This window comes from Emydura macquarii, unplaced genomic scaffold (genome assembly GCF_026122565.2).
Source record: "Emydura macquarii macquarii isolate MOO-44397 ecotype Brisbane River unplaced genomic scaffold, CSIRO-AGI_Emac_v2 contig_2897, whole genome shotgun sequence".
NCBI lineage: Eukaryota > Metazoa > Chordata > Testudines > Chelidae > Emydura > Emydura macquarii.
The window spans coordinates 51373691-51399722 of NW_027133034.1; the positions used below are offsets into that span (position 1 = coordinate 51373691).

A 26032-nucleotide genomic window follows, 5' to 3' on the forward strand; every position below is an offset into this window, starting at 1 on the left:
AAAGAATATGATGCATACAGGACACCGTTCAATAGTTTTTTCAGCACAGAAACAGAGCATGATGATGGAACCAACTGAGGTTCACCCATTTACTCAAATTAAACCTGGATTTAACCCTTAACTGATAGGCTGGAGAAGGGAAAGGCATGGAAAAAAGAAAACCTTCCATGGCTGACAACTGAAAGGGGTAAACCAAAAATATTTTTCCTTAATAATGGATTCTTCTCTGTTCTTTGCTTATTAGAAATGGATTTAATTAAAAAGAATGATCTTCTCCAAATGCCACCATTACAATATTAGTCACAGCCATCTCTTTCTTATATTCATTTGCAATTGTATCGGTGTAGTCACTACTCTAAACTACTTCTTACCTGAAAAGTGCTCTTCTTTGAGATTTTATATCAGTTAATTATTCCACATCCTTCCCTGCACCATGTAAAGTCCACTGTTGATGAATAACTTTGTTTTTCCTTTCCAGTTTTCTTGGAAGTTTGCTGACAGCAGGAAATCATGGCCTATATTACAGCTGGCAGGTTTTAATGTGTCTGTATAGAGGAATACAACTTTGGGATCATTCTGGCATATGGATTACAAGAGAGACACTCCAAAAACTAACTTTCCAGACGGTGATGTACTTATAAAACCTTTTATGTCAAAGTCAGGATTTCACAACATGACACGCCAATGCAAAATCCAGTAGCACCTGAAGGATTAAGGTAACTGCTGCCATCACTTGCACACTTTTTAATACTTGAAAAAGATTTAAGAAAAAATAAAGAAAAAAAGTACATTCTCCAGAGAACAGCAAGTGTATTTCAAAATAAAAATTATATTTTTGTTGTTTTCTTTTGTTTTTTGTTGTTTTTTCTTTTTTTGATTTTTTTTTACAAGACTCCATAGTTGTCATATAACAAGTTATACAAAATGTGATTGCTCTCCTCTCCTGTGTAGGTTCTTGTTCACATTTTCAGGCTACAGTACCCAACATTGTTTTCTGGCATATATATTCCCACAGTTTCATCTAAAATTAGATACAATATATAATACCTGTCTCTGGGAAAAATTAATGTTTCAAATATCTTAATACAGAAGTGGAGAGGCTACAGTAGGTATAACCACCTACTTATGAACTTTAGATTACAATTTCTAAACACTCACCTACTGTAAATGAACATTTAAAATACTCTTAACAATAAGATTTTATTTATATGTGCACTTATGTCCGTCCACCTTATCCCATATCCATGTTTGATGACTATCTGGGAATTCAAAGGTGCAGCCCTCAGTATATTGTATTATTTTAAAAAATGAAATCAAGCGTCTTTACTGTATGAGAAAAGAAATGTTCAAACATTATTTTCCAATTTTAAATTTCATTTCACTAGGAAAATATTAAAAATGTGCACATCTAAATTTTTCATGTAGTGTACATACATATGTGTATGTACATATACATAAAAATACTCATGTAACACGCATATACAAAAACTTTAAGTGGAAATATTTTTGTAAGCTATTTTCCCACATGTAAATGATGACATTTTAAAAAAATCAGACAATATAATTTAAAATAATATCACATTTACTATCCTTTCAATTTTCTATTGTTTTATTTTTACTTCTTCCTAATTAAGCCCCTCCAGGTTTAATGGGCTGATTCTCCTGGCACGTAAACCAGTTTTAACCAGTGTAACTCCACTTACATCACTGAACTCCACTTATATCACTGAAAATTCTTCTGATTTACACTGGTGTATAACAGGAGAATGAGGTCCAAATGTCTTCAGATAAATTGAAACCTGGTGATCTCTGTTCACCTGAAGTTACCCATATCATCATCATCTACCATTCACCAAACGAAAAAATATGTAATTTGCCACAGAAAGCTTTCAACCATAAGCACTCTGAACTATGTTTTTTCCCCTCTTAATAAATAAAGTAGGTGAGAAAATATCCTAAAAATATGGAGGAAACTTAAATGGTGTGTACAGTACATACAGTACAATACATGATGGTTTAGTATTTGAGCTAAACTGTTCTCCCAACTTGTCAAGAGACACCTGATAAATCACTTGTAAAGAAAAAATGATATTTTGTAAATAAACCATGTATTTTCTCTAATACAAATTAGAATGTGTGTATTATACAGTATATACATACAGTACACACACACACACACACACACCCCATACCTATATTTTCTAGTATTGAATAGTATTCTGTAAAAGTGGAGAAAATTGTCTATTCTACAAATTTAATAATCATCTGGATTTTGCATTTAAGATTCAAATTAATTTGGGGTGCAAACAAAAAGTCAGTGCATCCTGAGACTCTTGAGTCTGATACTCATTCATACATTTTTTTTTTTTTGGAAAAAAAAAAACCTTCTCCAACAATACAGGCAACTTATGGCAACAACGTACTTTGATGCACTTCCCATTCAATAAGCAAACATATGACACTTGGCTTACCTTTCAACGATTTTTCTTAAAATAAATATATTATATAGAGAAATGCATGTTTGCCAAAAGTCTGTTAAAATTACATCAAAACAACTTTAAAACTTATTCACTGAGGATAAGTGAATTCAATTCCTCTTTATAAACAACTATGTAACAGTTCAGAATATTGCCTGGTGTGGTTTTGATAAAGATGTGATGTGAAGACCCATACAGAGAAAACATGTCTCCATTTCAATTTGCTATGACTACACAGTTTCTAGAAACAGTTCTTTTGGCTGGGCAAGTTCAGTGTAAAGGTAATCCCCCTTATATCCTTTACATGATCAATAAACAGTGTTCTTCACGAGCCATTATTACACAAAAACTGAAATGGACTGATCATTCAGAAAAGATTTCTTCCAAAATAGATTAATAAAACATCTTCAAACAACTGCACATACTAATTATATTTGATGTTTAATAAGACCAGACAAGAAATGACTGGCTATTTATCTGTGCATGCCAAATTTTAAATTTAAAAAGGAATTTTTCTGAGGAACTCACCTGCCGTCATTGGTTGGCTTCAAAATGTGTAATAAAATGGGAGACAGTATCTCATTGTAAAATACATGGAATTCATATGGAAAGTAAACCATACACTGGACAATATTATAGAACACCAAAGTGAAATTCATAAAGAAATACAGTATCTTCCAGTATAAAAAAAAGGAAGAACTCTATACAAGCAGTTATATTAATTATGTTTCAATTAAAGATGCAATTCTCTCTCACTCCTGGCAAGAATTAATTGGTAATGGCACTGTTTCTCAACAGTGCAAAATATCCTGAGAAATTATTAAGATTACAACAAAAGACAGGGCTGTCATCACTAAGTTTTTGCACAAAACACAGCAGTTAGATATCTTAATTAAATAAAAAAGCAGGTAATCTACATTGTGTCTAACACAAAAAGGGGATGTGACCTGGGACACTGCTAATTCTTCTACTGGCTAATAATTAGAAAAGGACTGCATTCAATTACTGTTAATATCTTTCAAGTTTTTTATGGCCAATAATATACACAGAGGTAATTTGTAATTCAAGTGTTTTCTTTTTCAACTAGCTACAAGCTGAATTCTAAATTTTACACTGAAATATAGTACTCAAATTTAAAACAGGCCCTCTTGGAGGAGCATTTTTCTAATTTTGTGCAACTTTGATGCAGAGCCCAACATAGTCCTATGAAGAGAGACAGTGCATCTTTAAGATGATTGGCACTGAAATCCCATTTCTTTAGCTGCATTCTATTAGCTTGGCCAGGTTATCTCGTAATTCTGTTAGTTCAAAGATTTTTCCATCAAGAATTTCTAAAAGTGTCTTCAAGTTATTGCGAAAAGCTTCTTGCTCATTCTGACTTTTCTCCAGACGTTGCTCTAGATCAGACAGCTGTCCTTCCAGGTCCTTGTTTCGAATTTCTACTTCCTTCAGAGAAAACATGTAGTATGTTAATATACTGTTTATAAATAGAATGTAGTTTTCCTCTTTCTGCTGTCATTCATGTATGTCTTAGCTAAAACAGGTTTTAAAAGTCTACAATTAAATTAGTTGCAATTTTTCAGTTACTAAAAACAGATTTTTGTTAAAGGCCAATGAGGCGTTTGAAAAAACACTTTAATCCTTTTATCGTCTCAGTAAAACATCCAAGGGACAGCACATTTGGAACAGAGTGATAAAATTATATAGCCACTGAGTGCCATATTGAATGTGAGATATTAACTGAGGTAAATTTGCTATTGTTTCTGACATATAAATATGCTATTTGCTAAAAGTGGCTTCTTAAGGGATTTTTTTTAATCTTAGCCATTCTCCATTTTAAATGACTCAAGGACACACTTTCCATTAAATAAAAAGAATGATCTCATATCTTAAACATTGCTTCATGTGTTAATGACTACTATTCTCTCACTGCATACACTATTTCACATTACACATTGACCTATATAGCGTAAGACCAATATCAAGGTCAAATTAACCGTAAGAATTTTAAAACAACAACAAAATATTAATTAAATATTCTATTTTACTGAAACATACGTTTCAGAGCTTATCTCTGTTCCTGAGTGCTGTTTGAGTACAGTTTCTGAGCTGCCATACATAGAAGTTGTTCCAGTATAACAGCGGGAAGGAGGGGAGACAATGTGTCTGCATGTCAAATGCAGCTCAAGGAGAATAACACCAAGGCAAATGTCTTTTTCATGTTTAAGGCAGAGGAGCAGCCCATAGTTACTATAGGTCACAGAACATGATGCTGCTCAAATCCAGGCCACGTGGATCAAGATGCAGCACTATATGCTCAGACCTCTAAACTCTGTGGGTCATATATTAAAAAGGAGGGCAGCTATAATCAGCTCCATGTTATGCAAATTGGATGCTGCCCTTGAGCTCCTGGCAAATTATCAACATGACCCTCATTTGGGCCTGGTGTGGCTTATTTTTATGAGTATGTCTCATTAATTTTAAATTTCAATTATTTAAAAACCTTTTAAAAACAGCATAGGAAGGGTTTATATAATGTGCCACTATGAGAAACAGGTTTCAGGAAACGGACAAGAACAATTAGCTCTCTCTCTATATATTTATAGACCATTTTCTCAACATTTCATGGGCTACTTAGACTCTCCCCCCCTTCCTCCCATCCCCCTGCTGCCCTTTCAGAAGAACTTGGTGACCCAACAGTCATTTTCAACTCACTTGCATTTTATCAAATTAAATTTGGAATATTTCACAGTTCCTGGTTTAGTTTTTACTATGACTGGTTTCAAGCTGCTCTTGAAAAGAGCATTGTGGCACTTTGAGGAAGGGTCAGTTTACAGTGATCACTTTTCTCCTTCAGTGTCCTTTGCTCCCCTGCAGCAGCCTCCATCCACCACCTCCCCACCCTGCACTGCCTCTGTTACCATTCCCCCCCACAACGTAACCTAATGACTGTACTGATGTTTTCCATTGATATGGTCCAGCCATACACCCGTGAGACCTGGATAAGCAGAGATCCAACTGGCCGAACAGAATGTTGTTGTGGACAATAAACACCCCTCCTAGAATGGGGCAGTTTTATGCTGACTGAGTGGCTCAATGCTATCCTAAAGACAATGTAACCAGCTTCTCACTGCACAGGGAAATCCATGAGTGGTGCAGATTACTATATTGGCTCCTACACCATCCCACCTCTGAACTACTGGTCACAGGGTTCAACGAGGGAAAGGTGATGTGGCCAAAACCCCTCAAGACCCACAGAACAGTCTCTGGGGCATGTGGCAGCCAGCATAGATTAGAACAGCCCGTAGGGGGCTGAAAGCCCCAGGATAAGGGAATCACAAAGGCAGCTCAAAACCACACTTAGATGTATGCACACCAATCCATCCTATGTGAGCATGTGGTCATGGGTTACATTAAAGTTAAACTGGCGCACTTTGCTTGCTTTTCATGTGCAACCGGATACGAGTGTTCAAAAGTCTTAACAAATGACTGGGTTTTGATTACTGAGTGGCATTACTTGGAGCACATTTTGTAAACCTTATTATTACTAGGTAGGTAAGAATTGCCATAACAGAACAGACCAATTGTCCATTTTTGAATCCATAACTGTGGTAGATTCTATTGCCCTGCTCTTTAGTGTTTACCCCTGTGCTGCAAAGCAAGTGGAACACTGTACCAAACGGCATGTAAATGACCACACACATGCAAGGCAGTAAAGGATCAGGCCCCATGTGTTCAGCTCATCAATGACACATACCTAAAAAGAAGAGATTAACTCTTTAGAGTTTCTCTTAGCTGAACAATGTCTAGTTCTTTCCAAAGCAGACCTGATTGCTGCTCTCTCTCACCTCCTGGCAGAGCCCACTCTTCATTTCCCACTGTCACATGCAGTGGGGAATCTTCCTTAACCCTGAGATCTTAAAATGCTGTAAGCAGAGAGGTTGAAGGATGTACTAGATCATTTTTCATATCTAATGGTATTCATATAGATGGGTGTATGAATATTATCTAAATATTAGTACCCCTGAATATGTACCTCATCCAAGTCTAAATAATAGCTTATTTGCTTATATCTAATATTGAACACCTTCCCCAATCTAGTCCACTGTTCAAATACTCTTAAAAAGTTAGGAACTTTTATCTAATATCTAGTATAAACATTCCTTTTCTTACCTTTGTGCTCTTGCTCCTTGTCCTAATATCTTCTGAGAATATGAATATTTACTTCCTTTAATTTAAATTATCTTGTGGATACTTACAAACTGTATTTATGTCCCCTTCTTGTCTTCTCTTTACTAAACTGTACACAGTTATCTCCCCAAATATTTCCTTACATATATTTTACTCCAATTCTTGCCTAATTTTTGTTTCCCTTCTTTGTATTATGTATACTTACTAACTTGTAGGGACTAGAATTGCATACAATATTCCAGCTCATGTTACAGAATGGTTATGGAAAATGTTACCTTCCTCTGTATACCCTCAAAATTAGCACTAGCAATTTTGGCACAGGTACCACCTTGCAAGTTCATATTTAGTTTATTACAGCTAGGTCTTTCTCACACTGATTGCTTTCCAGATAGCTGTGTCTTTCAGATCCTATCTGTAGGTATGAGATTTAACTTTTATTAGTAAAGAATCTCATCTTGTTACAATCAACTCACTCTCTGATCTCTTCAGGTCTGTTTGCAGCTATATTCTGTCCTGTGTTTTTGAGCTCCTCTTATATTGCATTGTGATAAATTATGGTTAATCATTTTTTCATTTAGACTAAAAATGTAACATAACAAATAGTGTTACTTGTTTCCATCATAATAAAGTCCTGTGCAAGGTATATAGTAAACAAATCAGAATCAAATATACATGTTTTGAGTAACAGCTATATTTATGAATCTGCTATACCAATAAAGGAAAACTTACTTATTGTGAGCCTATGTGATCATGGCTGATTGTGTAGGCTGTAGCAAGAGATTTTTGCTTTAGTTGTCTAAATAGCCAAAAAGAATGTTGAAATAAAGGCTTGCAGAAAAGCCTCAAAAGGGGTTTTAAAAAAAAATGGAGATCGATGGATTGAATATTTGGGTTATTGAAAAGAGTGGTAGCAGTATTAGATTGAGGAATAGGATTCTTAGGTAAGGATTAGTAGTAATAAATTTCCAGCAAGTGACAGTAGAGAAATGGCAGTTGGAAGGAGGATTCCCCTCCTCCTCACTCCTAGCCTCTTCCCTATCCAATTTGACATTCTCACTCCTAATGTAACCCCTCCCCTTCCCAGGCACATAACTCCCTGCCCGACCCTACTCATCAGCATAGAAGGCGAGGCTAATTAGCCTAAAAGGTTAGGCTAATTAGCATAGAAGGCCAGGTTCATTAGCATATTACATAATTGCTTGGTTTAGAGTATTTTTAGATCAGAACCTAATTAACATGGCAGGCACAACATAATTAGCATATTAGGTGGCCTTCAAGCTGATTGGCTGATCTTGGGTGACTAAACTGTATATAAAGCCCGCAGTCAGCAGAGTAAGCTTTGTAGAGAGCTGAGATCACCTGAGGAGTGGAAGAGCTGAACTTGTGGAGCTGACAACCTAAAGAAGAGAAGATCAAGAGCTGGAAAGAACCGGCGGCAAAAGAAAGTTGCTTCGTGACAAGACTTAAACAGTGGTGAGCATCATTGAAGCAAAGGTGCGCCTTAGGCTTTGGACAACTGGGCTAACTGAGTCTCCACTCTGTGTCCAAGCCAAGACAATCCTTCCATTAGGAAGCCACATAGGTGCCTCTGGGCTTACAGGCAAATGGGCTAATAACTGAGTCCCCGCTCTGTGTCTGAGCCTAAAATTATCCTGCACAGATGCCTCTGGGCTTATAGGCAACCGGGTTCACTGAGTCCCCACTCTGTGTCTGAGCATGAGGTAACTCTCTTAGCAATTTTTGGACAGAGCAGAAGAACCTTCCCTGATGAACAGAGGGATGTTTTAAAGGTTGTGTAAGTAAAAAGCCACCTGAGTCTGTATGTCAATAAAGTTGGATGCTTGTGGTCTGAGTGAGATTCTCCCTCTCGACTCATCCAGCAACCGCGTTGGCCTAACTCTTGCTGTATGATAGATTGTTAAGGATTTATAGTAATAGATGTATAAAGTGTTAAGTATTAATGTATAAAATATTGTAAAATTAATAGTGTCAAGTATTATAGTGTTTAGTTATAGTAATAGTATTATTTCTTGTACCATATAGTTTCTAATAGTTTAAGTATTATTCTCTGCACTGTATATTTTCTAAAAGTTGTATTCAATTCAATATATATACATATTGAATATATTATTATATGGTTACAAGTCATGCTTGATTTTTCTCTCTTTCTATTTAATGTAACCATTCACTTCTAAATAAACTTGGTATCTGTTTTCGAAGTATTGCAGCTTGTGTGTTCTATCTTGGGCAGAGAGCTGTATCCGTGTCCTTTCAAGGGAGGATTGTCCCCCTGGAAATTCCACTAGCGTGTACTACCATACCAGAAGTTTTTAGGGGTAATGAGTAATAACAACTTGGATTCCCTAAATTCTTTCTGGTAACAATGCCTTCTCTACATTGTTAATGAAAATATTAACTAACACAGCTCCCAATACTTACCCCTCCACTGTGATAGCTTACTTGATACTCTTTCCCATTGGAGTTCTTATCATTAATGGATTATTCTGTTTCATTCCTGTTCACCAACAGATTTTTATCTAGTTGATATGCAGTACAATGTGATATAATACTTTATTTTGTATAGCATTTTTATACAAGCTGTATTTCAAAACATTTTAGAGGTACATAATACATTACAATGAAAATAAAGAATAAAACAGAGGGTGGAGAGAAATGAACAGTTATACACAAAGGAGAAAAGATGAGATCTGAAAACAGATGATGGATCATAGAATCACAGAAATATAGGGCTGGAAGGGACCTTGAGAAGTCATCCAGTCCAGCCTTTTGTGCTGAGGCAGGATCAAGTAAACTTAGATCATCCCTGGCAGCTGTTTGTCCAACCTGTTCTTAAAAACCTCCAATAATGAAGATTCACAACCTCTCTTGGAAGCCTATTCCAGAGCTTAGTTACCCTTATAGTTAGAAAGCTTTTCCTCCTAACATCTAACCTAAATCTCCCTTACTTCACATTAAGCCCACTGCTTCTTATCCTACCTTCAGTGAACATGGAGAACAACTAATCACAGTCCTCTTTCTAACAGCCCTTAACATATTTGAAGATTGCTATCAGGTTCCCCTTCGGACTTGTTTTCTCAAGACTAAACATGCCCAGGTTTTTTTGTTTGTTTGTTTTTGTTTTTTTTTAAACTTTCCTTTTATAATTTTTGTTGTTCTCCTCTGGACTCTTCAATTTGTCCATATCTTTCCTAATGTGTAGCACCCAGAACTGGACACAATACTTCAGCTTAGGCCTCATCAGTGCCAAGTAGAGTGGGATAATTACCTCCTGTGTCTTACATGACACTCCTGTTAATACAACCCAGAATGATATTAGCCTTTTTTGCAACTGCATCACATTGTTGACTCATATTCATTTTGTGACTACATTAACCAGCAGATCCTTTTCAGCAGTTCCCCTACCTAGCCAGTTATTCCACAGTTTGTAATTGTGCATTTGATTTTTTCCTTCCTAAGTGAAGTCCTTTGCACTTGTCTTTATTGAATTTCATCTTGTTCATTTCAAATTAATTCTCTAATTTGTCAAGGTCGTTTTGAATTCTAATCCTGTCTTCCAAAGTGCTTGCAGGTTGGTGCCATCTCCAGATGTTATAAGCATACTATCCACTATGTTACTCAAGTCACTAAAAAAATATTGAATAATACCAACCATCCTTCATGAGTTCTCAAAGATAATTGCCAACAGTTCTGAAATTGCTTCAGGTAGTTCCTAGGATAAATTTCCTCAAGCCCTGCTGACTTGAATACATCAAATTCTTTTAAATATTCTTTAAATCATTCTTTCCCTAGGTTGGTTTGTGTTCCTTCCCCCTTGCTGAGTAGCTTATCACCATTAACCTTTTTAGTGAAGACTGGAACAAAAGAGACATTAAACACTTCAGCCTTCTGAATGACATCAGTTATTAGCTCTCTATCCCCACTAAGTAGAGGACTACATTTTCCTTCATCTTTCTCTTGCTCCTCGTCTTATTGCCTTTTATATCCCTTGCTAGGTGCAACTCATTTTGTGCCTTAGCCTTTCTGATTTTGTCCCTACTTTCTTATGCTGTCCTTTTATATTCCTTCTATGCAATTTATCTATGTTTCCACTTTTTGTAATATTCCTTTTTGATTTTTAGGTTGTTAAAGAGCTCCGGGTGGAGCTATATTGGTTTCTTACTATTATTCCCATCTTTCCTTTGCATCAGCGAGGTGAACAGATGCAGGAAAGTTAGTCTAGATGGGAGGAGCTACAAAAGGGAAGGTTATTGCACCAAGTACAGTGAGACTGAGTGAAAAGAAGAAGAACTAGGGAAGAGAGTAGAGAGAAGTCCACTTAGATTGGCTTGAGCAAGTCAGTAACAAGTTTTATACTCAAATTAGGCAATTTTTAATCTGGATTCTGTCTTGGTGTGTTATATAGCACTACAGAGAACAATTCAGTGAAAGCTAAGTACTGTATACACCAAAACCATTCTCTTCAGTTACTAAATAAATAATTATGCTAAAGGAAGTTATTGGATTTGTGTAGCATAATTTATTTTTAATACAGCCCTGTTATTTGCTGGTTATAAAGAAACCTTTTATATTTCACTTGTCTCATCATTTTGTTTGGTAAATTTAGTCCAGTTTCCAGTCCATTTGCTCTTCTGACTTGATCCTACAAAAACCCTTTGTTCATGGTAATCTGTGGTCTGAATCTACCCTGCGCTTAATCTGCTGTGCACTGTCTGTGTGGACCCTGCTGATGCAATTTAGCAGTTCCTTAGTGTGCTTTGATCTACTCTTGTTTCAAAACAGGATAGATCAGAGCACACCACAGAACTATTAATGCACAGGAGCAGAATTCACAGAGACAGTCAGTATGCTTAAATCTAGGTATATTATGTCCACTGCGTTCCCCCTATCCACCAAACCAGTTACCCTGTCAAAGAAGAAAATCAAACTGGTTTGGCATGATTTGTTCTTAGTAAATGCTGGCTTCTAGTGACTGAATGTAATCCACAGTGTGTTAAAAGGAAGAAAAAAATAATAATACTAGGAAACGTTGTTTGGAAAGTGTTTGTAAGGTCTGTGATCTGAATCCATTTGGCTTGACAACTCCTTGATACAACCATCTCCAACTAATTAAATCTCTCCCCTGCCACATTTGGGACCCTGCCACTTTTGACCAAGGATCCCTTGTCCTCAAAACCCAGCCGGTGATGACTGAGACTCCTCCCCCATGGAACACAGATTTTCTAACTCAAAGTTTAGATTGGCTTAAATCTGAGTTGGCCCAGTCCATATGAAACTAAAGTCTCAGTTGGCCTAGAGGTTAAGTAAAACTTTTGACACAGTCCCACATGACATTCTGATGAGTAAACTGCAGAAATGGGGCTTCGTAGAACTACCACTAATTGGATACATAATTGATTAAACTACCCGAAAACAAAGAGTAACCATTAAAGGAATGGTATCAGATTGGAGGGTCTCAGGTGGGGTTCCACGGGGATCTGTTCTGGGTCTGGTGTTGTTTAACATCTTTATTAGGGATCTGGATGTAGGAATAGAGAGCTGTGACACAATGTACTCTGTGTACACTCTCATGGTGATTGTATATCATTCATGTTCACCCTTATAGTGCAACTATGTATTGTTTAAGGCAATGTATGTCGTGTTTTTGGAATGCTCATGACATACTGAACATTATCGTTATGATAGTATGCTTCTTGCAATGTCACATGTGTGGTTATGAAGCTCTGTTATGTAATATCCCCAAATGTGTGTCTCGCATGGCTTGAAATAGATCCAGGCAAACACAAAGCAGAATGAGAGTTCACGCTGTTGCAAAAAAGCAAATGTAATTTTAGGTTGCATTAACAGAGGCATAGCATGTAAGTCACAGGAGGTGATAGTATTGCTCTACTTGGTGCAGTTAGGCCTCAGCTGGAGTACTGTGTCCAATTTTGGTCACCAATGTGTAGAAAGGATGTAGAAAAACTGGAAAGGATCCAGAGGCAAAGATGATCAAAGGGATGTAATGCAAGACATCTGAGCAAAGGCTGATGGAACTGGATATGTTTAGTTTGGAAAAGAGGAGATTAAGGGGGCACATGATGCAGTCTTCAAATATTTGAAAGGCTGCCATAAAAAAGATGGAGAAAAGTTGTTCTCTCTCATACCACAGAGGGCAGGACAAGAGGCTAGTGGTTCACACTACAGCATAGCAGATTTAGATTAGAACTCAGGAAAAGCTTCCTAACTGTAAGAATGGTAGAACAATGGAACAGACTGCCTAGGGAGGTTGAGGAAGCTCCTTCACCAGAGGTTTCAAAAGGAGGCTGGATAGCCATCTGTCTTGTATGGTTAGAGACAACAAATCCTGTATCTTGGCAGAGGGTTAGACTAGGTGACCCTTGTGATCACTTCTAAACCTATGATTCTTTGATTCTAATAGATACAGAAAAAGGCAGTGCAAGCCTCTTCCTTGCCCTATCTACATGTTTCAGTCTAGATCTGCAGGGACCTATTCTAGGAATTATATGTGGGCCCAAGAGACACAATTCAGGTATTAATTTCAAAGCTCCTAAATTTTGGAGGTGTTTGAACACAGGTTCGTCATTAATGCCCATCTCTGCTCACAATAAGAGAACAATTCAGGCATCAATTACCTCTGGGCTTCTAGTGAGTGTGCCATATGGTATCCAGTTAAAGGAATAGACTGGGGTCACCAGTTCATTTTAAACAGGACTACTGAACTGTTAGATTAACAATTTTCAAACTGGGGCTAAATTTAAACTGACTTTGAGAGGTGAAAGGCTCCATGTTCCATTTGCTGAGGCATTCAGCTCTAAAAGCAATGTTTACAAACCACACCCAACATACACACCCAACAAGACCCCCACTTCCATCCTCCCCAGAATCCTAGGTTTAGAGAATCCTGAGAATGTTAAGAATTGTAAAGTTATTCAAACCAACAAGGAACAAAGAGATACTGTATATATGGAGACTGTAAAGTCAAATTTTATTAGAGTACAGTTGCAGTTCGACCCAGATTCATCCCCATGTGTGCTGCAGAACCTGATGAAGGCACTCAATGGCAGCAGGTCTGCCAGAAAGGCCTGCAAGAAACCAACTGGTGCTCAAAATAGGAACAGTGTTGGCCAGTGAAGGGGTGTGGCCAGAAAATGCATTAATGTGGTGCATCTCCTAAGCATCCTTCACTACAGTGTCTTCTAGAGCTCCAGTTGCAACTTAAAACTGCTCCCCTATGAAGGAAATACTGAGGTAGGGCAAAAAGCAATTTAGTGTGAATTCCCCCTGGAGGACCTGGGATCCAGACTGGTTCAGGGAAGTATAAATTACATCTCTCCCTGCCAGTTTGGGTGAATCTAGCTAGGAACAGATAAGCTGCACATATGATCAATATAAATGTCTGCCTATTGCCCATCTTCCTTTTCTTCTATCTAAAGCAATATATATAATATTGGAGTTTACCTGGAGCTTCTGGGTCAAAGAATCCCTCTGTGCCTGAAGCTCTCTGGCATTATCAATTTCTTGTTTCAATCTTTCTATTTCCTAAGGGAGAAAAAATAATCCCTTTAACAACATATTATCAGATCTGAACTCAATGCAAATAAGTTATTTATTCTCTTCCTGGCCAAATCATTCCAATTATACCAAAACTGACACCAAGCAGCTGCTTACCTTGACACTTCTTGTGCGTGAAGTTAAAAAAAAAATACTAATAGCCTGGAATCAGCAACTTCTGTAATTTATTCATCTGCATGTTAAACAGTCACACGCCAACAATGAACAATTCCATCTTGAAAAGTGTAACAACTCAAATAACGTATTTGAGTCTAAGTTTAGTGGAGTTTTCCCCACCCAGCAAGGCTGGAATATTTTTCCTGGAAAACTGAGGGTCATTGTAATTAAAAGTTCAATCCTGGTCTGTATTTATTTTTTTTAATGATTTTAATGTATACTAATGTACTCCTTTTCAAGAGAGAAATCCGGACTTCATCTGGGAACTGCTTACTATGTCATTAGCAAGGGATGAAGATAGTAGCAGCAAGAGCAGCAGCAGAAATTGCCTGAACACAAAATTCTGACTTCCATATGAAGAGAGACTGATAAGAATGGTGTGTTTAGTTTAGAGAGAGGAGAGTCTAAGGGGATGAAGATGATAAAGGTTTACAAAAGGAGCGGTATAGAGAGAACAGGTCAGAAATTTCTGGTCACTCATTCTCATGATACAAGAACAAGCTGTCAGTCAATTAAATTGAAAGGCAGCAACTTTAAAACTGATAAATATTTTCCCCCCACAATGCACAATTACTCTCTGGAACAATTTGTCACAGGATATAACTGAGGCCAAGAGCTTAGCAGGAATCAAAAAAGGACTGGATATTTACATGGATAACAAGAGCATACAGAATTACAAAAGCAAGGACTAAAAAACAACAGGAAAAAAGAAACCAATAGCCATCCCCACACTGCAGGACACAAGCCAATCTCTAAGAGGGGTTAGAAAGAAACTTGCCCTGTGGGGAAGTTATTTCATAACTGCCAATGTCAGGGTTTCTTGCATTTTCTCTTAAACATCTGGTGCAGGCCACTGTTGGAGACAAAATACTGGACTAAATGGACTACTGGTCTCATCCAGTACAGCAATGCCTCTGTTCCTATGTGCTGCTAGTCTTAGAATCTTTGGTAATGGGGGAGCCACAAAGGCCAGTTCCCACCACAGTCAGCTCCCTTCTCCCTCTTATTCTTCCCCCTCAGTATAGGGACAGTTAACTATCCCTTTTGGGAGCAGGCATGCTTCGCTTTGGGGCAGCACAGGTGGCTTCTCTAATTCCCCACATCCTCCTGCTCCTGGCCCAGATGCTGGCTGATGGCACAATAAGTAGCACCAAGTAGAGGTTGAAGTTTATTTATAAGAAAAGGGCAGGGTCATTATGACCCACAAAATCAGCTATATTAAAATTATCTTAACTCATAAAGATTGGTCTGTTCTCACCACAAACCTCACTTCTCCGAGAAAGGAATGCAGTACTTATAGCTGCTTTTTAAAATAAATATTTGTGCTGACACTGTTTGTCTACAAATGGGATTCACAGTGCTTCACTTTGACTGCTGCTGTGAAGAAATGCTGCATGCTTCAGTGCGTGCTTTCTTTTGTGAGGAGAGGTACTTGGGAAGAGTGAACAGAAATAATGCAGAGTTTTGGCTCAGATACACTAAAATCCAAACAATAGTTGTGATTGACAATATAGAAGAAAATGTATTATTAGTCTCCAAAAGACTAAAACATTGATTCTTCCTATTTTAATCCACACAGAAATTAAATCCACCAGCACATTTAAGATTAACGTTACAAACTTTTATAAACACCACAATTTTTTAAAGCCACTTTAGTTGCTATGAAAAATGTTAGCAAATACCTCTTCTTTCTTCTTCAGGGTAGATTCTAATTCCTGTATTGTCTGGTTTAATTCTGTTTTATGTGTATGAACGGCATTTGCTTGACTGCTCACACACTCCAGTTCAGTCACCTGTAGAAATAAATGTCAGCAATAAATACAGAATTAAGTAACAACATAGAGAATTACAAGGTGCTATTGCCTCCTTGCATTAACACTTCCATCTGAAATATATATCTGCTGAAATATACATATTAACTCTGAAAAAAATATATATGGGTTAAAATGGTGAAATATTTTTTATAAAAATTAGTATAAAATTCATCACCAAATTGTTTTGTATAATATCTCCCTCCTATGAAATTTTTATTTTTGTTGACATATCTGATAACTGAAAATTATTGGTTCTGTAGTCTGAAAAGGGGCTCTTTTGCATGAAAATGTGCACTTGTTAATTTTGAAAATTTTCAGGGAAGAAGAGGCATTATCTTTCTAGAGTCCACATGGTCTAGGAGACTGATCACAGATTTGTCTAATCTGATCTATCACTGAAAGTTTTTAATATTGCACCATGTTAATCAGCTAGGTCACAGTGCCCACCCAGTCCTCCAAAAGCCAGTTAAAATTTCTCAGACTCGATTTCTGACCCTACATGCAAGGTGTAATGCCACATACTTACCTACCAACACATGACAGCAGACATCTTAACTCCTTTATATTTTCAGATCTCACATGTTAGCCTCTAAACCAATGGCTAAAAGGCACATTTTGGCACTATACAGTTCCCTTTATTAGCAGACAGAGCACTCTGTCCATCTGTCTTTTGATGAAACACCTAGCAATGGCATGTACAATTTTGATTTGAAGAGATGTTAATGTGCCTGTTGTTATACAAAGACAAAAGATCCTTGAGAGAACAATGGATAACATTTTGTACATCTATGAATTCTATACTATCATATTCTATTTAGAAATATTGTTGTTCATAGATTATTCAGAACACTGATGGAGCCATTTTGTTTTCTATCAATCCAGCTCTTGTATGTGTGCAGTAGCTAAAAATATATTATTAATAATAAATAAAATATTACTGAAAAATATTTCTGCACAAAGCCCAATAACTCAATTTTCTGAATAAGATATTTCCCTCTGAAGCTTAAGGTTCTAATTTTCTTTAATGACCATAATTACAAAGGGTCTGCTTAATTACAGATTTGATGTGCTCCTGGATTTGCAGGAAGCATTTTTTAAAAGGGCCAGCTTTTCAGCTGGTTTAAAACTAAGATTACTTATTTGTAACCAACGTTCTTCGAGATGGACTCTGCAAATTCACACTCCTGGGTTGCACTGGCTGGTGCAGCCTGGACCGTGGAGCTTTCTCCTAGCAGTGTCTGTTAGAGTGCTCATGCATCCCTCCTACCACTTCCCACAGTGTTCCTGAATGTTCTGAGCGTGAGGCTATAAAAAGCGCATGTGGCACCATCTGCTGCCTCAGTTCCTTCCTCCCCTTCCTCAGAGGTAGATTTTATTAGGACTGTGAAGAAGAGGGGAAGGTGGATGGAGACTGTGAATATACAGAGCCCATCTCAAAAAACTCCGGTTATAGGTAAGAACATAAGAATGGCCAATAGTGGGTCAGATCAGTGGTTCATCTAGCCTAGTATCCTGTCTTCCGACAGTGGTCAGTGCCAGATCCTTCAAGGGGAATGAAAAGAATATGGCAATTATCAAGTGATCCATTCTCTGTCATCCAGTCCCAGAAGCTTCAGGACACCCCAAAGTATGGGATTACATCCCTGACTATCTTGGCTAATAGCCATTGACAGACCTATCCTCCATGAAATTATCTCATTCTTTTTTTTTTTTAACCCACTTATAATTTTGGCCTTCACAACATCCGCTGGCAATGAGCTCCACAGGTTGATTGTGCAACAACCTTCATTTCTTCTTCGAGCGTCCTCTGCATATTACCACTCATGGTATAGTTTGGCAAGCAGTACTCCATAAATGGGAGTTGGAAGTCAGTGTCCTAATTAAATAAGGACTGAAGTACAATTCTACCAAACTGGGTGTCTACTCTAGGTGCAGATATAATGCGTAATGTTAAGTAAAAATATGGACAGTGCTCCAAGTGGCAGCCCTACATACCTTCAAACTTGCACATGTCTAAGACATGCCAAGGATACATAAGAACGGCCATAGTGGGTCAGACCAATGGTCCATCTCGCACAGTATCCTGTCTTCCGACAGTGTCCAATGCCAGGTGTGTCAGAGAGAATGAACAGAATCCCGTCACCCACTCCCAGCTTCTGGCAAACAGAGGCTAGGAACATTTCAGAGCATGGTTTTGCATCCTTACCCATCCAGGCTAATAGCCATTGATGGACCTATCCTTCATGAACTTATCTAGTTCTTTTTTGAACTCTGTTGTAGTCCTGGCCTTCACAACATCCTCTGGCAAAGAGTTCCACAGGTTGACTGCGTGTTATGTGAAGAAATACTTCCTTTATTTCATTTTAAACCTGCTGCCTATTAATTTCATTTGGTGATCCCCTAGTTCTTGTGTTATGAGGAGTAAATAACACTTCCTTATTTACTTTCTCTATACCAGTCATGATTTTAAAGATCTCTATCATATCGCCCCGCTTAGTCATCTCTTTTACACGCTGAAACGTCCCTGTCTTATTTATCTCCCCTCATATGAAAGCTTTTCCATACCCCTAATAATTTGTATTGTCCTTTTCTGTATCTTTTCCAATTAAATATATCTTTTCTGAGATGGGGCTATCAGATCTGCATGTAGCATTCAAGATGTGGGCATACCATGGATTTATACAGAAGCAGTATGTTATTTTATCTTATTATCTATCCCTTTCCTAATGATTCCCAACATTCTGTTAGCTTTTTTGACTGCTGCTGCACATTGAGTGGATATTTTCAGAGAAATCTACAATCATTTTCTTGAGTGGTAACAGCTAATTTAGACCCCATCATTTTATATGTATAGTTGGGATTATGTTTTCCAATGTGCATTACTTTGCATTTATCAACATTGAATTTCATCTGCCATTTTGTTACTCAGCCACCCAGTTTTGTGAGATCCCTTTGTAACTTTTCGCAGACTGCTTTGGACTTAACTATCTTGAGTAGTTTTGTATCACCTGCAAATTTTGCCAGCTCACTGTTTACCTCTTTTTCCAGATCATTTATGAATATATTGAATAGTACTGGTCCCAGTACAGACCCTTGGGGGACACCACTATTTACCTCTCTCCATTCTGAAAACTGATCGTTTATTCTTATGCTTTGTTTTCTACCTTTTAGCCAGTTACTTATCCATGAGAGGACCTTCCCTTTTATCTCATGACAGCTTACTATGCTTAAGAGCCTTTGGTAAGGGACCTTGTCAAAGGCTTTCTGAAAATCTAAGTACACGTAATTTATCAATTTGTTCCAAAACCACCTCTAATGACAGCTCAATCTGGGACAGCTCCTCAGATTTGTCACCTAAAAAGAATGGGAATCTCCCTCACATACTGAGCTGTGAAGACCAATGCAAAGAATTAATTTAGTTTCTCCGCAATGGCTTTATATTCTTTGAGTGCTCCTTTAGCATCTCCATTGTCCACTGACCCCTCTGGTTGGTTAGCATGCTTCCTGCTTCTGAGCTACTTAACAATTTTTTTGCTGTTACTTTTTGAGTCTTTGGATAGCTGTTCTTCAAATTATTTTTTGGCCTTCCTAATTATATTTTTACACTTCATTTGCCAGAGTTTATGCTCCTTTCTTAAAAGGATGCCTTTTTGTCTCTAACTGCTTCTTTTACTTTGTTGTTCAGCCACAGTGGCACTTTTCTGGTCCTCTTACTATGTTTTTTAATTTGGGGTATACATTTAAATTGAGCCTCTATTATGGTGTCTTTAAAATTTTCTATGCAGCTTGCAGGGGTTTCACTTGTGGCACTGTACTTTTTAATTTCTGTTTAACTTCTTCATTTTTGAGTAGTTCCCCTTTCTGAAATTAAATGCTACTGTGGTGGACTGCTTTGATGTCCCTCCCTTCCATATGGATGTTAAATGTTATTATGTTATAGTCATTATTACTGAGCAGTTCAGCTATATTCACCTCTTGGATCAGATCCTGGGCTCCACTTAGGGCTAAATCAAAAATTGCCTCTCCTCTTGTGGGTTCAAAGACTACCTGTTCCAAGAAGCAGTCATTTAAGGTGTCAAGACACTTTATCTCTGCATTCCGTCCTGACGTGTAATAGTCTCAGTCAATATGGTGATAGTTGAAATCCCCCATTATTATTGAGTTTTTTAATTTTAAACTAATTTAATTAGTTTTTTAATTTGCCTCTCTAGTTTCCCTGAGCATTTCACAGTCACTATCACCATTCTGGTCAGGTGATCAGTAGCATATCCCTACTGCTATATTCTTATTATTCAAGCATGGAATTACTATCCATAGAGATTCTATGGCACAGTTTGATTCATTTAAGATTTTTACTTCATTTGACTCTATGCTTTCTTTCACATATAGTACCACTCCCCTACCAGCATGACCTATTCTGTCCTTCCAATATATTTTGTACCCTGGTATTACTGTGTCCCATTGATAATTCTCATTCCACCAAGTTTCTGTGATGCCTATGATATCAATATCCTCATTTAATACAAGACTCTCAAGTTCACCTATTTTAGTATTTAGACTTCTAGCATTTGTATATAAGCACTTTAAAAAATGGTCACTTTTTAGCTGTCTGCCATTATGTGATGTAATTGAATAGGACTCTTTTTCACTTGACTGTTTCTCATCAGATCCTACCCATATTTTATCTTCTTCCATCCTTTCCTCCTTACTAGGATATAGGCTATGTCTACACTGACGGCAGCAAAATCGCCATCATCAGATCAACTTATCTGGATCAACTGAGCGGTCAGTGAAGACCCACTCAATTGATCTAGAAGTCGACACTATTAATCCACCCCCACAAGTGGAGCAGTGCAGTGAAGATGGTGCGTAGAAGAGAAGCACAGCAGTTGATGGGATTTACGCAAGTTTTCTGCATAGTTTGCGTAACTCCTGTCGACTGCCGCCGAATCACCGGGGTAAGTGTAGACCAAGCCATAGAGAATCTCCATTAATAGATCCTCCCCTAAGGGATGTCTTTGTTTGAATCACATGCTCCATTGCTCCATGTAGCCATTGCTCCAGCAGAATGTGATCTAATTCCAGCAAGGGGAGAATAGTTGCTAACTTATAGCTTTCCTGAATACACTGTCTAATCCATCTAGATATTGTTTGTGCCAAGAAAGCCTGTCTGCATAGGAAAAAAAGAGATTTAAGAGGCCTGTGAAATTCTTTAGTCTTATTCAGAGAAGCTAGGGTTCTCTCAGCATCTAAAGTATGTAACCTCAATTCACTCTTGTGACTCTGAGAAGAAAACAGGTAAATTTAATGTTTGATTAATGTGAAATTTTGACACTACTTGAAGTAAAAATGTTGAGTTAGGACAATGCACCACCCTTATATTTGTGAATAATAGTGAAAATTGGGTCAGCCATACGGGCATGTAACTTGCTCACTTGCCCAGCTGAAATTATAGCTATTATAAAAGCTGTTTTAATATACAAATAGACTAGACAGCATTCTGCCTAAGGCTCAAAAGGCAAATTCATGAGTTGCGCTAAGACTGAATTGAGATCCCATGGTGGAATTGTGCTTTTTACAGGTTCTTGCAAATTGAAAGTCCTTTCATATGTCTTGACTGTACTGTGTGCAAAGTCAGTTTTATTGTCTAGAAAAACAGGGTATGCTGATATAGCTGCTAGATGGAGCCATAGAGAGGAAACTGACAGACCTGAAACCTTTCGTTGAAATAAGTATTCCAAAATATATTGAATTGGTGATAGTACTGATGGTTCAGGTTTGTTATGCAGCCAGTTTACAAAACTCAATCATTTAAGATGATAATATTTTCTGGTAGATTGTTCTAGAATTGAATAGCACGTGATCATAGAATCAAAGAAGATTAGGGTTGGAAGGGACCTCAGGAGGTCATTTAGTCCAACCCTCTGCTCAAAGTAGGACCAACCCCAACTAAATCATCTCAGCCAGGGCTTTGTCAAGCTGGGCCTTAAAAACCTCTAAGGATGGAGATTCCACCACCTCCCTAGGTAACCCCAGTGCTAGTGCCAACACCTAGTGAAAAAGATTTTTCCTAATATCTAACCTAGTTCTTTCCCCAGTGCAACTTGAGACCACTGCTCCTTGTTCTGTCATCTGCCACCACTGAGGACAGCCTAGTTCCATCCTCTTTTGAACTCCCCTTCAGGTAGTTGAAGGCTGAAATCAAATCCCTCCTCACTCTTCTCTTCTGCAGACTAAACAAACCTAGTTCCCTCAGCCTCTCCTCATAAGTCATGTGCTCCAGCCCCTAATAATTTTTGTTGCCCCCTGCTAGACTCTCTCCAATTTGTCCACATCCTTCCTGTAGTGGGGGCCAAAACTGGACATAATACTCCAGATGTGGCCTCACCAATGCTGAATAGAGGGGAATAATCACTTCCCTCGATCTGCTGGCAATGCTCCCACTAATGCAGCCTAATATGCTATTAGCCTTCTTGGCAACAAGGGCACACTGTTGACTCATATCCAGCTTCTTGTCCACTGTAACCGCCAGGTCCTTTTCTGCATAACTGCAGAATCTTACATCCCAAGTGCAGGACTCTGCATTTGTCCTTGTTGAACGTCATCAGATTTCTTTTGGCCCAATCCTCCGATTTGTCTAGGTCACTTTGTATCCATCCCTACCCTCCAGTGTGTCTCCTACTTCCCCCAGCTTAGTGTCATCTGCAAACTTGCTGAGGGTGCAATCCACTCCATCATCCAGATCAGATCATTAATGAAGATGTTGAACAAGGGCCTACTGCACTTTTAAAGGACAAGATTTTTAAAGTCTGTTAAAATCCTGTAGCCCATGCAGTCAGATGTAGAGACAGAGTATCTGGAGGGTAAATCCTGCCTTGTTCTTGCAACAATAAATCTGGTAATGCTAGAATCAGTTTGTAGATTCCCTCCAACAGAAGTAGTAGGTTGGTGCACCATTGTTGCCCCAGCCATGCTGGAGCAAGAAATATCATTCTGGTTGTATCCTATCTTATCTTTCTCAATACTTCTGCACTGATGGAAAGTGTACAGCAGGCCTTTTCTTCAATTCAAATGAAACACATCCAATATAGATTGGGTGTCCTTTCTTACTCTTGAACGGAATCAGTGACACTTTGTGTGTGTCTGGTGGCAAATAGGTCTTTATCTGGAAATCCCCAGAGGTTGAAGATGTTGTGTATTAGTTTCTTCTTCATTCGCTTAATTGCATCATGTCTCTGCTTAGCTGATCCACCAGTTATTGTCCTTTCCCATCAGGTGAGAGGGCTATGGGATAAATGATGTGCTGGACACACCATTCTCACAACTTGATTGCTTCACTGCACAATTGGGATGAATAGACTCTGCCTTGCTTATTGATGTAATATATGACTAATTACTTTCCCTTTGATGTGAGGTAGAGAAGATTTGGCAGCCTGACAAATTTCCCTCAGCTCTAATGTGTTTATGTGTAGCCTCTTTTCCTGAGGGTTTTAATGTCCTCAAACTGAAAAAGAGTCGAGATAGCCCCCTTACCCCCCATCCTCTTTTTGAATACATTCCATGTCACAATCATTGATGGGGCTGATCATCCCTCTTACAACATTTGTACTCTGAGTCCAGCACATTAAGGAGGTCAGCAAATTTTCTCATATGGTTAAAAATGTTCACATACTGTCTGTATACTTGGTCTGTAATTTACAGCCAACCAGTGCTGTAGAGTTCCCATTCTCAGAAGAGATTACGGTGTGACATAAGTTGTTGCATCCATTAGAGCCATAAGCCTACATATGGTTGCCTGAAGTTTCAGAAATCTCATGGCAGAAAGGGCTTGTCTTCCAGAGCTTTTAAAATTGCCCCTATAATTGGGATTTTCTGTGGGAGACATAGACATCACTTCTTCACCTTAATTAAAATAGGTCTTTGAAAAAAGGAACATGTATATTGAATATCATGGAAAAGATTTCCATGCAATGTCTATTTTAGTAGCCAATCATCTAGATGGGGGGGGTAAACAAAATGTCCATTTTCTTAAACGAATAGCTATATCAGAAAGACACTGTGTAAAACCTGTGGGGGCAGCAGAGAGACCAAAAGGAAGAATCTTGCACTGAAAACGTCTTTGACCTATCAGTGATACTTGAGGTGACTTGGCCTTACGGAAATAGGCATCCTTTAGATCAAGATTCACAAACCAATCTAAGGTGGAAAGGGAGGGTATGTGCCAACATGCGAAACAGGAATTTCCTGAAGAAGACATTGAGCTTTCTTGAATAAGAATCAGATGAAGCCCTCCATCCTTCATTTTGAGGAAACATCTTGAATAAAACCTTTGACCTCTGAATTCTCTTGGAGCCTCCACTATTATGCCCACAAGTAGCAGGTGTGATAGACTGACAATATCCTGCAACAGCCCGGACAAACCTTATGGAATTAAGAAACTTAACTGAAATAAGTTAAACCTTACTGAATTAGGTTTAATACCGTTATGGTCCACTGTATTAAAAATTCAATTGTGTATGCGTGATTGTGGAATTGTATGTAACTCCTTTAGGAGAAGGGGGATGATAATGTAATTGCCATGACTATCAACCCCTTTGAAGTCACTCCCTAGACAGGTTCACTTATACTAGTTCAAACAGGATTCTCAGGGACGAACAGACAAAGAAGGGATTTTTGGATAAATAGCCTTGTTTTACACAGTCTCAGGGCTTTCTTCCTAATCCAGCAAACGAACAGGACCTCTAGTCCATGGAAGGTTGGAAAGAATGGCCTACTCACGCCTCATGAGACTAAGTGTTTGTTCTGAGCTGAAGCTGTGCTGAACGTGAAACCATAAGGAACCTCTTAAGGTGGGGTACTGAAGGATTGCTCCTCCCAGAGCCCATGTTAGGGTTGGGGTGATCTTTGGTAAGCTTATTACCAAGAGTGTAGGTTTTTTAATTGTTTTTAATATGTTTTCTCAGTAATGTTTTTTACCTTAAGAATAAAATAGACGTGCTTAGAAAGAACTGCCTGGTAACTTACAACTATGGACAGTCACACTGTTCACTGTGTCTGAAGAGAAAGTAAACAGATGTGCTTGGGAAGCCTGTTTCGGTTGGGAATAACGCATTGAAAGCAGGGAACTGTGCATCCTAGAAATACCCCAATCAGAAGGGAGTAAAACAGTCTTCACCCAAGAAAGGCAAACACCTGGGGAGATGGAAGCCTGAGAGTGGGTGCTCTTGCTGGAACACTGAAGGTGATGAACTGCCCTGAACTGGCACTGGACCTCTCATGTTATCAAGATCTTGTGAGAGGAGTTCCTGAATAGGGAAGGGCTGGGACACTGGGTGGAGGTATGGCTTTGAATTGTGTACTCTTTTTCTATTACTTCCAGGATCAATTTATCTGACATTATGGACTTCTGTTTGTTCACAAGCAAGATATTCTGTTCCCAAATAAGGGATGAGGAAGACTGATGTACATTGATTCAGAGCTCTCGATCCTCATGTCAAATCTGTGGTCTGGGATTTGAGCAGAAGTCAAGGCTGAAGGCTGCTTCTCTTTAATTTGTGGTTGAAAAGACTTTCTTTTCACACACAGCAGAAAAGAAACAGGCTGCTGCTAGTGAAATTGCAGTCTTTGAGAGACAGACTACGAAGAGGACAATGGCGGATAAATTTGTTTGTGGTATTAAAATGTAGGACCAGAGGCCCTCCTCCTCACTGTTGGAAAAATATCCAAAAAATGAGCAGCAGATATGTATTTTTCACATTTTCAAGTGTCTCATCAGTATTAATACTGAATTATCCATCCCCT

At 38.2% G+C, this 26032-nt stretch overlaps 1 protein-coding gene across 2 annotated transcripts in view; it reads right to left on the reverse strand.

The window, feature by feature from the left end:
- Positions 1–632: 632 nt before the first annotated feature.
- The window catches only part of HOMER1 (homer scaffold protein 1), a 154076-nt gene continuing 128676 nt past the window's right edge, over positions 633–26032 (reverse strand). For both annotated transcript variants that reach the window (XM_067569300.1, XM_067569297.1), the window contains exons 7-9: positions 16100–16210; positions 14148–14228; positions 633–3923 (exon numbers count right to left, since the gene is read on the reverse strand). In XM_067569300.1, coding sequence (XP_067425401.1) covers positions 3735–3923; positions 14148–14228; positions 16100–16210 — 381 coding nt within the window. In that variant the 3' untranslated portion in view covers positions 633–3734. The remainder of the gene's footprint in view (positions 3924–14147; positions 14229–16099; positions 16211–26032) is intronic.